Source organism: Actinia tenebrosa, unplaced genomic scaffold, assembly GCF_029948245.1.
Source record: "Actinia tenebrosa isolate PJP-AT-01 unplaced genomic scaffold, QUT_ActTen_1.0 PGA_scaffold14__42_contigs__length_11649687, whole genome shotgun sequence".
Taxonomy (NCBI): Eukaryota; Metazoa; Cnidaria; class Anthozoa; order Actiniaria; family Actiniidae; genus Actinia; species Actinia tenebrosa.
In genome coordinates this window covers 2,511,488-2,522,733 of record NW_028292574.1, presented here as the reverse complement: position 1 = coordinate 2,522,733, position 11,246 = coordinate 2,511,488, and the positions used below count along the sequence as shown (strand labels likewise).

The following is an 11,246-nucleotide window of genomic DNA, read 5'->3' as shown; positions in this document are numbered from 1 at the left end:
TTTATTTCCATGGGAAACTTTGAACGGCCTATTTTCTTAGGTATTGTTTAGTAGTGTACAGACACTTGCACTCTTCTGGTCTAAGTCGTGTTAATCACAAGTAAACGATGAATAACTTCTTGGTTACAAATTGAATTATGATCATATCGATCTAAGTTGAAAAAAAAAGTTTTTTTTTATTAATATTAAAACATGACCACGAGACAAATCGGCTCAGTTTGAAAACGCCCAAATTTTTTCCAACAGAGAAAATATTTCTTTTCATGCATGATCTTCAGATAATTGGTATCTTAGCAACCCTTTAAGGTAATCATTATCGAAATAAAGAATTTAAAATAAGAATAAGAAATTCAAAACTTCAAACACATGAATCTAGTACTTTTATTAAAGCTGTTAGTATTCGTTTGTTTATCTTTCTACATAACTTACTAAGCCAACTATTGGAACAAATAACTTGCGATGTTAACATATAACGTGATTCGTTATATTTCTCGTGTCCTCAGTGTGGATTTAATTTCATTGCATCATAGTCATATGCATTTTGAGGGCATTTCTTCCATTAATAAGTCTGTAAACTGCTCTCTATTATGCATGCACAATTTAAAGGGATCTTAGACATTTGTTATTATCGCTTCGTATTTTCAATCTTTCGCTTTGATGCTTTTGTTTAAACGCGCGGTTCTAGGGAGCATACTATTGTCTTAATGATGTCTAGTCTACTTAAATAACCTTGGCCAACACTTTGGCGTCAGTTGATGTCGTTTCCTTGCTTCTGGAGCAGATGTTGGGCATTTTCTCTCTATCGAAAAAAAAAAAAAAAAAAAAAAAAAAAAAAAAAAAAAAAAAAGGAAAGAAAAGAAAAGAGGAGAATGTGACTAATAATAATATTCAATATTAATATAAATAAACTCAATTTACCGTTTATTATCACCATTTTTCGAGTGCAATTACAGAGCGATAATACAAGGTCTGTGAACCGGTTTTGAACAGGATTTTTTGCTGATGTAAGCGCGAGGAAATTTCTTCAATTCCTTTGTGTTGCTCACTTCAGTGGTTTGAGCTCGTGACTTTCAAGTTTGCTTGTTTACGATCAGTACCAGATTGTCGTCTTTTTTCATGCATTTTTTCACATTTTTTCTTGCCTTACAATAAGCAATTTATTACACTGCTAGTTGTGTATCATAGCCGGTTAATTTTACTCGTAAAGCTGTAGTTTTTCTCGGAAAAATACGGCCGCCTTATTCGTAATGATTATTTGGCAGTAATACACAACCTCGGATGGATGGTGATTGTGATGATGTTGATGTTGAGGATAATAATAATAATATTAATATTAATAATGATAATAATAATAATAATAATAATAATAATAGTAATACAGTTCCGCTTTATTCTTGTAAAGTATTACCCATACTGAAAGTTTAAATAAACGAAGATAATGATAATAATAATAGTAATAATAATAATAATAATGATAATGATATAATCTTTTTATTAAACATTGTAGTTTTCATTTGATACCCTACTTTTTTTAGATCATGATGACGCACTCTTTAACTCCGATTGCTTTTTAAATCTCTGCTGCATTTAATGAAAAACATAAGTATCATTCAACTTAACATGCGGTGACAGCCTTGCTTTGAATGCTGCCGGCCAATGTTGACACTACACCAACTGTATACATAGTCCACTATATATATACACCATGGTTTGTCATGCAGAAAAAAAGTCGGTACAATTTTACAAATATTGTGTAATTTTCAGATCGTGATTGTCTTCGACCAAAGAAATGAATATTTAATTAGCGTCATAAGTAATGTGAACTCGGTCTAATATCTTCTTGACACTTACATTTAGACAAAGGAAAATGTATTTTAAAGAAATAAAGTAAAAAATAAAAAAAAATAGTGGATATATTCAGGCAGACCACCTTATTTATTAGTCTCACGAATGGTGCAGTTAGCTAGGTGAATAGCGGTCCACCTAAGTGCCACATTCGTGAGACAAATAAGTAAGTAAGAATCTTTATGAAAGTTTACGTTCGATATTCTGGTTCAGTGATCGAGCACAAAAAAATACGAGTCGAGGTTCAGGAAAAGCAAAATAATAATTACGATTACATTATTGATTCCCTAACGCCTCGACTCGAAATGTTTTGCGCTTGATCACTCAAACCGAATATCGAAAGTTTCACTATAGACCCCTTGCTCTTCCGGAGTCCCAAGATGAATTGTTCTGGGGGACAAAACAATGGATGTTTTTTTGCATAATAAATAACTAATGTCCCGCAACCTGATTAGAAGTCATTTGCTTATAATTATTCTCTCTTCTCTTCTCTTCTCTTCTCTTCTCTTCTCTTCTCTTCTCTTCTCTACTATTATTTCAAAAAATAATATTATTGTTTTAAAACCTAAGCAAATGCATGCGGGTTCTTGCTTTTTTTTTTTTATTTTTTTTACAGAAATCATGAAAGTATAGGTCAATGTACAAATGTCAATCTACACCCAAGAAATAAAAATAATGGCATAATTGGCAAGACACTCCACGACATGCAACAACAACAAAGTTAAATAAATCACACTGACCAAAGACACACATTACGAAGAGTTTTTTTTTAAGCCGGGGTCAGGTGGATCTTTCTGTAATTCATGGTCCCAACTATGACAATTGCAAAAACAATTGCCATTGCATCAGTTTTCCCAGTGGAAGTAAAATCGGGAAAAAAGAGAGCACAGAGCATCTGTTTTAAAGAGTGCTACAAGCATTACTAGGAACTTTTTTTTTTTATTTCCAAAGGATAGTTATTAAATAAAGATTCAAACGCTAGGGCGAGGTTTGCGGCCCTCTGTCTTGAATTCTAATGCAAAACCGAGCCCGTGCGTTTGAACTGGTTTAAAATATCAACTAAGCCCTAAATTCCATTGTTTCGATGCAAAACACGAAATACTAATTATATTGAATTCAGAGAGGTGGATTACTGTTGCTTTGTTCTTTTGTAAATAGAGTGCTTACAATATATCCGTGTAATTAAAAACCTATCCTGGGTTTAAAATTGAGCCCCGCTCTCCACTGTTGATATCATTCCGTCCCAGGCTTTAAGAATCTGGGTTTTCCGAAGAATTTAAGAACCTACATCAAACAATGAATTTAGGGTGTGGTTAATTTTTAACCGCGATAGTAGAGTTTTAAATTTGCTGAGCTTGTAAAACATAGCAACGGATACTAAGGGAAGAATAGCTCTTATTGCCTCGTTTTGTCGGCTAGCATTATTCAAGACAGAAGTATAGCCCAGTATAATGACGTATGGTACAGAGCAATACTTACAGCAAAAGTTGCATGTCTTCGGGCAGCTAGCGTTCATGTAGTCCGGGTATTGTTTACAGTAACCAGCGTTGCTTGCGCAGCTTGGTAAAATGTCTTTACACACTTCCAAAGAAAATAACAGCAGCATTAAACTAAGTCGTCTTGAATCACAACCAAGATAACATCCCCTCCATCCCCCCAAATGTAATTATTCAATAAAACTATCTATAAACTATTATATATCTATATCTCTGTTTAATAAACATATATATATTATATATGTTATATACCTACGAAATTTTCAGATATAACGAACACTCTCATGGGTTGAAAGACGATCACGTGACACTAGCTAAATCTAAATGTGTTCCACGTGACAATAAAAAAGTGCACGTGATTAGAACGTGAAAATCGCTAATGGCGTAATATTTGGCACCAATTAAGAACAACAGAGCGGGAGCAGATATTTTGCTTAAATTTTCAGTACAAATGGAGCTCGAAGCGAAACAATAGAGATTTTCCAGTGTTTCTACTAGGAAATTACAAACTTTCATTGAGAAAAAGGATTCGAAAAATAAGAAGAAAAAAAACGACTAAAAATGCTTTGCCACTCTCCTCTTTTTTTGGTAGAGAAATACAAGACCTTATGTGAGTTGTATTTGTAAAATCATGGTCAGTTTTCATGCACTTAGCTTGCTAAATAAAGTTCTTATTTCGTAAACTGACTTCTCAATATTTCTTAATTGCTATATAACAAAATACTTAATGTCTGGTCCCTCGGGAAATTAGTTAGTTTTGTTTTCCCTCGAGTCTCGATGCTTCCCTCGGCTTCGCCTCGTGCAGCATCGAGACTCTCGGGAAAATAAAACTAACTATTTCCCGAGGGACCAGACATTAAGTATATAATAGCTGGAAGAGGAAAAAACAAAAACAAAAACAAAAACAGAAACAGAAACAAAACATGGCTGTGCTCCAGTTAAAAGAGAATGTGACATCCGTTGTTTTTTCGTTCTTTTGAACAATGTTAAAATTTAAAGGCTTTAACAACATTATTTGAAAAAGACTTATGCAACTGACGACTCTTCAAACTGCAATATATACGGGCTTAGCCTCGAATCCAGGAGTCGTTTGTTTGTTTTTTTTTTTGGTTATTAGAATTTCTGCTTTTGTTTACCGACCTCAGAATTGAGGCTACGCCCGCATACACTGGAGCCGGTTTTAAGCGTCAATAGAAAGTTTAAAGAGGCGTACCTGAAACTCCAAGCCCAGGACTGCTCGTTCCACCAGCTGCCAATAAAATGAAGTCCATTCATAAAAAATATTCGTATCAATATTGGCCAAATTTATTGACCCTACAATGTTTAGATTAAAATTTGCTCCAAATGTTGAGCAATTAGCGCTAATTTTGTCCCCGGATTGGAAAGGGAGATAAGAAGATAAAATATTTTTTCAGTTCGTTACTATGCTGTTCGTTAATCTTTTTACAACTTTTCGACAAGTTTTAATTGTGCTCTTTTCCAACTATATTTTGGCGCTTCATTTTGATGTTTCGTTACATCAATGTACAAACTCCGCATATAAAAACATCAAGATAAAGTGTCGATGTCTAGCACATGCAGTCATATTTAGAACGTAAACCTAAATAAGCTCTAAGAATAACCTAAACTTTGTGTTGATAAAAAATTATCCAAGTGGTAAAATATTGACACCACGTGGTCGATTTGAAATGTAGCACCTGTTAACATACGAACGCGATGAAAAAATCACAACAGTAACAATCACACTACTGGGAAGAGTAGTAGTTGATAATAAGGACAAAGAAAAATTTGAACAGAGCAAAAGCGACATGATACTTTCTTAACCAATTTCATAAAAATATACTCCAAAATACTCTAAAAAAATAAATTTCATCAAGCCGAAAATCCTCCGTGAGTTTGCAAATGTGACTAATGTTTATATACTAATTACTTGTACGACGAACCGCTATTCTTCGATTGCACGTTACGTCATCGCGGCCATGTTGGTGCCATTTAACTAAATATTTCTCATTAGCATCCATTGTTAACGGCACCACAATGGCCGCCATATTTTTGTCTTTTGACTCTCTTGGATTGCTTGCAACCCATCAACTGAAATCCACACACCAACTTTAGTGCAAAAATGACACGGACTTTTCTCAAGCAATTTTATTGAAATACTTAGAAAGAACTAGAGTTTATCATGCCGGGTGGACAACTTTTTCACATACCGTACAGATACTTGATTGCATTGACATCTTCTTTGCCAAGAGCAAGGTTTGGAATGTATCCAGGTGAAGATGGAAACATGATGGAATTCTTGTCACTAGAGTGAGCCAGGCCAAGTGTATGTCCAATTTCATGAACAGCGACAGATAGGAGGTTAGTGCCTGAGTTAACGCCATCGGTAAAGAATTCATCGTCGTCAAAATGGAGTCGGCCATCAGTCGGAAAAAAAGCATGACCAAGAATGTTGCCAGATCCATCAAAGGGCGTGTTACAAGTACCATGTCTTTTGGTTCCAAACCTGCAGTTAAACATTAAAAATTAGTACTCTTCATTTTATTCGTACAAAAAAGGAAGGTTAGGAGGGGTTGACTAATTACCCGTCCAACCACCCGCGCCCCTGGGTCCGCCCTGGTTATAATGTTACATTTTCTTGATGGAATTGAAAGCAGTATTTTTATTCAGTCTGCGCATGAGATGAGTCCTTTTGTTAAAATTCCACAAAATCATCGGTCAAAATGCTTTTAAAAAAAGACCATTGAATATCGATCAGTACAGAGCATTTTCACTCGTCTTCACAACGTCCTTATTGGTGTACCAAACAATACGTTTTCTTTTCTCCTGGAATTAAACTCTATTTTTATGCAAAAAGTGTGCAGAAAGTTTTTATTGTTTGTTCCACCAATGTGGCTGCCTTGTCACGTGATTGAAAAAGCTTTATAAGCAGCTTCCAAGTATTAAAAATAAAACAACAACATATATTTGAAAAAGAAGGGGTATAGAAATATACTCCAGCGAGTAGTATGTTATAAGAAAAGGGGGAACAGTATACTCAATATCATAATCATTTTTTTTTTTTTCTATTAGCCACAAGTCATTAGTACTTACATGATCTTGATGTTAGCGTTAGACAAATCATTGGTTAAAGTGAACACCATTCCACCAGCATCGGCCCAGAACTTGAAGGCCTTGGCGATGATAGCTTTTTGAGTCGCCACAGACATGTCATTGGTGTATCTCTCGAATCCATAAAGCAATGACGTTGTATTCCACTTCTTTTTAGAAATAGCAAAACGCTTTTGTCGCTCGCCTGGAAAGAAAATAAGAATCCAGTATAAAATACATTGGAAATTTGATCTTTCCAGAATTCACTCGAGTAACCAAGAAATGTTAGTTAGTTGTAAGTGGAGGTTGGACTTGACAGATCATGTGATAATTTTATCAAGTTATGAGTGCCAACCTCGACTTGTGACTTGGGACCATTGTTTAGTTGTCACCCAGCTGAATTTGGGAAATATCAGTTGATACGTAATCGATATGTCAAGCCTAAGGTGTGGTTAAGCTGCAACATTCCGCGCAATGTTGCATGCAATCGATGTTGCGAGCCATGACAACGCAATTTGTCTCAAGCAACGTTGCTGAAGTAGAAAACTATCCGCAATGTTGCACCGTGTGTCCGTGCGTTTACAAATTTTTAATTGAAAGCCGTCATTTTAAAAGAAAACCGAAAATAGGGGGTGGGGGGGGGGTGGGGGTAGTAGTAGTCGAACTAGCCATTCAATGGTTTTGGGCTCGATATCATGCTCGAAGATCATAAGTATAGTTCTAAGTCGTGTATTTTTTGAATGAAAGGCTTTTGTTAATATTCCTGCCAGTTTTCAAATGTATTGGCAATAATAACATTACGGTTTTACCCATCTTTTTTGTAGAAATGAAAGGGAAAAAAACCCTTCGAGCACGATGTAAACCAAAGAACAACCGAACAACAACAACAACAACAACAACAACAAAAAAAAAAAAAAAAAAAAAAAAAAAAAGAACAACCGCCTTCTTCCAATATATAATATTCCGCCACAACGCCAAAAAATAAAAAAATAAAAAAAATTTTTTTTGTTCTAAGTGAAGGGATCCCAAAAGACGTCATTTTACTCTAAAACAAAAGTGCTTATCGAGTGAAATACTAGGTAAACATGAAATAATAATACAATAGAAAGTTGAAGCGCCTCTATTTTGCCGACGTTGTCGCATGCGTTGCCGTCCTGCAGCTTAAGGTCCCTATTAGTAACGGCTGGACGCTAAGGGTGGTCACTGCCAGTGTTTCTTTACTTCCTCAGTTATTCTTTTACGTCCCTCCGATGAGGTAGTGTGGATAGATGGGACCGCCATTTTACGTGGCCATCCGCTGTGGCCACGTGAAGGTCTAGCCATTTGTAGGTGTTATTACAAAGGCAGCACCTTCAGCTCAGTTATTTTAAGATACTGGCGGTCAAAATTATATGATCCAATCACATTTCAGATAAGAAAATAGAATAATCATTGGCAATATATTATTTTGCTTGATTTTAATTTTAATTCCCGCAAACCTCAATAAATAAATTAGTGCTTCATCAGGGTAAGCAAACAGATATCACCAAGGTTACTTGCCTGGTGATGGGTCATCAATCTCAACATCTGGTACCCCACAACGTTTACGTTTCATTTCATTCATTGTTGCATTGTCTAGATGACCAGTGACTGGAAGGTGCATGAAACGTTGGAATGTTTCCACGGCTGTTTTAAAGTCGTGGTTCCCAGTGGTATGATGAGATATATAGTTATAATTTTTCAGAAAATTCTGCAACAACCAATTAAAACAATTATGCTGATGATGATGATATTAATTAACCCTATACAACCACTTAATAGTTCAGCTTATTTGATTCTCAATCTATATAACTGACCTAAATAAACTATGAACCATTAGTCCCAACAATAAAATTTATATAGTTCAACGATTCAGAAACACCAATTAACAACAACATTATACATACAAAAACAACAACAACAGCAATATCATCATCATGATCGACAACCGAAACTACATGTACAGAAACTACACCAAGTAAAACCTCAAAAATATAACTATAGAGATCACTAACAACAATATTTATTTGTCAAAACAGCAACAACAATACATACAACATCATCATCATCATCATCATCATCAACAACAACAACCGGAACTACAGGAACAACAATAATATTAATATTTGGCAACAGTAAAATCAGGAACACTACCACTACTAACAACAACAATGATGTGGAGTTACTTACAACAACAGCAATTATCCTCTGTAAAAACACTATCACTACTAACAACAACAATGATGTGGAGTTACTTACAACAACAGCAATTATCCTCTGTAAAAACACTATCACTACTAACAACAACAATGATGTGGAGTTACTTACAACAACAGCAATTATCCTCTGTAAAAACACTATCACTACTAACAACAACAATGATGTGGAGTTACTTACGACAGCAATTATCTTCTGTAAAAACACTATCACTACTAACAACAACAATGATGTGGAGTTACTTACAACAACAATTGTCCTCTGTAAAAACACTATCACTACTACAACAACAATGATGTGGAGTTACAACAGCAATTATCCTCTGTAAAAACACTATCACTACTAACAACAACAATGATGTGGAGTTGCTTACAACAAGAGCAATTATCCTCTGTAAAAACACTATCACTACTAACAACAACAATGATGTGGAGTTGCTTACAACAACAGCAATTACCTTTGTAAAAACACTATCACTACTAACAACAACAATGATGTGGAGTTGCTTACAACAACAGCAATTATCCTCTGTAAAAACACTATCACTACTAACAACAACAATGATGTGGAGTTGCTTACAACAACAGCAATTATCCTCTGTAAAAACACTATCACTACTAACAACAACAATGATGTGGAGTTACTTACAACAGCAATTATCCTCTGTAAAAACACTATCACTACTAACAACAACAATGATGTGGAGTTACTTACAACAACAGCAATTATCTTCTGTAAAAACACTATCACTACTAACAACAACAATGATGTGGAGTTATAACAGCAATTATCCTCTGTAAAAACACTATCACTACTAACAACAACAATGATGTGGAGTTGCTTATGATTATGATTATGATTTATGATTTATATAGCGCCCTTTAATATGTGGATATAATCAAAGGCGCTGTACATGGAGTTGTGAATGACAGATTGCTTTATGCAATTTACAAGCATGAGAGATGGTTAGTATGAAGTGTAGGCACTGAGGGTGGTCACTGCCAGGGTTTCTTTTTACGTCCTCAGTGGTTCTTTTATGTCCCACATTTTACTGTAGGTTAGGAAGGGTTAGGAGACAGGGCCTACGGTTTAAAGTCCTTGTCCGAGAAGACTTGAAGGTCTAACCATTTGCAGATATTATTACTAAGGCAGCACCTTCTCCTCAGTTATTATAAGACCCTGAGTGTTGGTCCGGCCAAGGCTTGAATCACGACCTCCCGCACAACAGACCGACGCTCTTACCAACTGAGCTAACCGGGTGGCGGTTTAACAACAAGAGCAATTATCTTCTGTAAAAACACTACCACTACTAACAACAACAATGATGTGGAGTTACTTAAACAACAGCAATTATCCTCTGTAAAAACACTATCACTACTAACAACAACAATGATGTGGAGTTACTTACAACAGCAATTAACCTCTGTGAAAACACTATCACTACTAACGACAACAATGACGTGAAGTTACTTACAACAGCAATTATCCTCTGTGAAAACACTATCACTACTAACAACAAAAATGATATGGAGTTACTTACAACAGCATTTATCCTCTGTAAAAACACTATCACTACTAACAACAACAATGATGTGGAGTTACTTACGACAGCATTTATCCTCTTAAAAAACGAGTCATCGGGAGCTTGCTTCTTCCCTCCTGTCGTCCTAGTTCTCAAAGGGTAAAACTGTTTTGTCCGTCCATTTCGTGGTTTTCTAATCGAACTTCTACTGATTCTTTCTAAAGTCGCAATCGAGTAAGGCGTGGTCCCGAAGGCCAAGACAGTACCGTCAATCGTCGGTTTTCGATTAACTTTGGAAATACTTCTAGGCTGCTGCAAGGATTGCAGATTTTCCCTTTTCAAACCAAATTCGATTTCTTGACTGTCAAAAGTTTCAGAATCGATGGGATACTCATTAATATTTGGTTTCGAAGAGACGCTGATAAAGAAAAGCGGAAACCATGAGAGACAAAATAAAATGAATTTTATAGTTTCCCCCATGCTTGGCAACTGGGCTTCACTGAAAAACTGTAAATCCAACCCTTTTATTTATTGTGTCGTTTGAATTAGGTGTTTTGGATATTGTAAGGAGCTCTCAGATTTCATAGATATGTTTTGAAGTGGAATACTGTAAATCTTTTGTAAAAGGCTCTTCAGACATCATTACCTCAGGTTTTCATTTCGCTTAATAGCTCTTCAATTGTTTTCCGTTGCAAAAGAGTGCTCTCCACTTTATATAATGTAAGCTAAGTCTTACTACGGAGATTAGAAACTCGATTGAAAAGACTTCATTTTACAAAATATATCAGTAATTTAATTATCAAAACTGTGAACAACAATAAAAAATAGACTTGAGATACAAAGGTTTTTTTCAGCCAAATTCTAATGTCGATACGAAAATGAAATACTAATATATATAAATGAATAACGCTATCTAATATTGTTTCTTCTAAAGCTAGAAAAGAAAAGAAATGTAAAGAGAATAAGCTTTGCTTCCAAGTACCAACCTATAGTTATCGGTTTGTTTATCTTCGGAATATTTTTTTCTGTATTAAACTACATAGTGAAGGAACTAAACG

General features: G+C 35.2%; 1 protein-coding gene across 1 annotated transcript; it reads right to left on the bottom strand.

The window, feature by feature from the left end:
• Positions 1-363: 363 nt before the first annotated feature.
• LOC116298692 (matrilysin) lies at positions 364-10,674 on the bottom strand. Its single transcript, XM_031707220.1, has 7 exons — positions 10,273-10,674; positions 7,971-8,160; positions 6,435-6,636; positions 5,552-5,847; positions 4,555-4,590; positions 3,325-3,426; positions 364-799 (listed from the first exon to the last, which is right to left on the bottom strand). Coding segments are annotated over exons 1-7 (1,224 nt in total). The 5' UTR covers positions 10,669-10,674; the 3' UTR covers positions 364-797.
• Between the last annotated feature and the right edge of the window lie 572 nt (positions 10,675-11,246).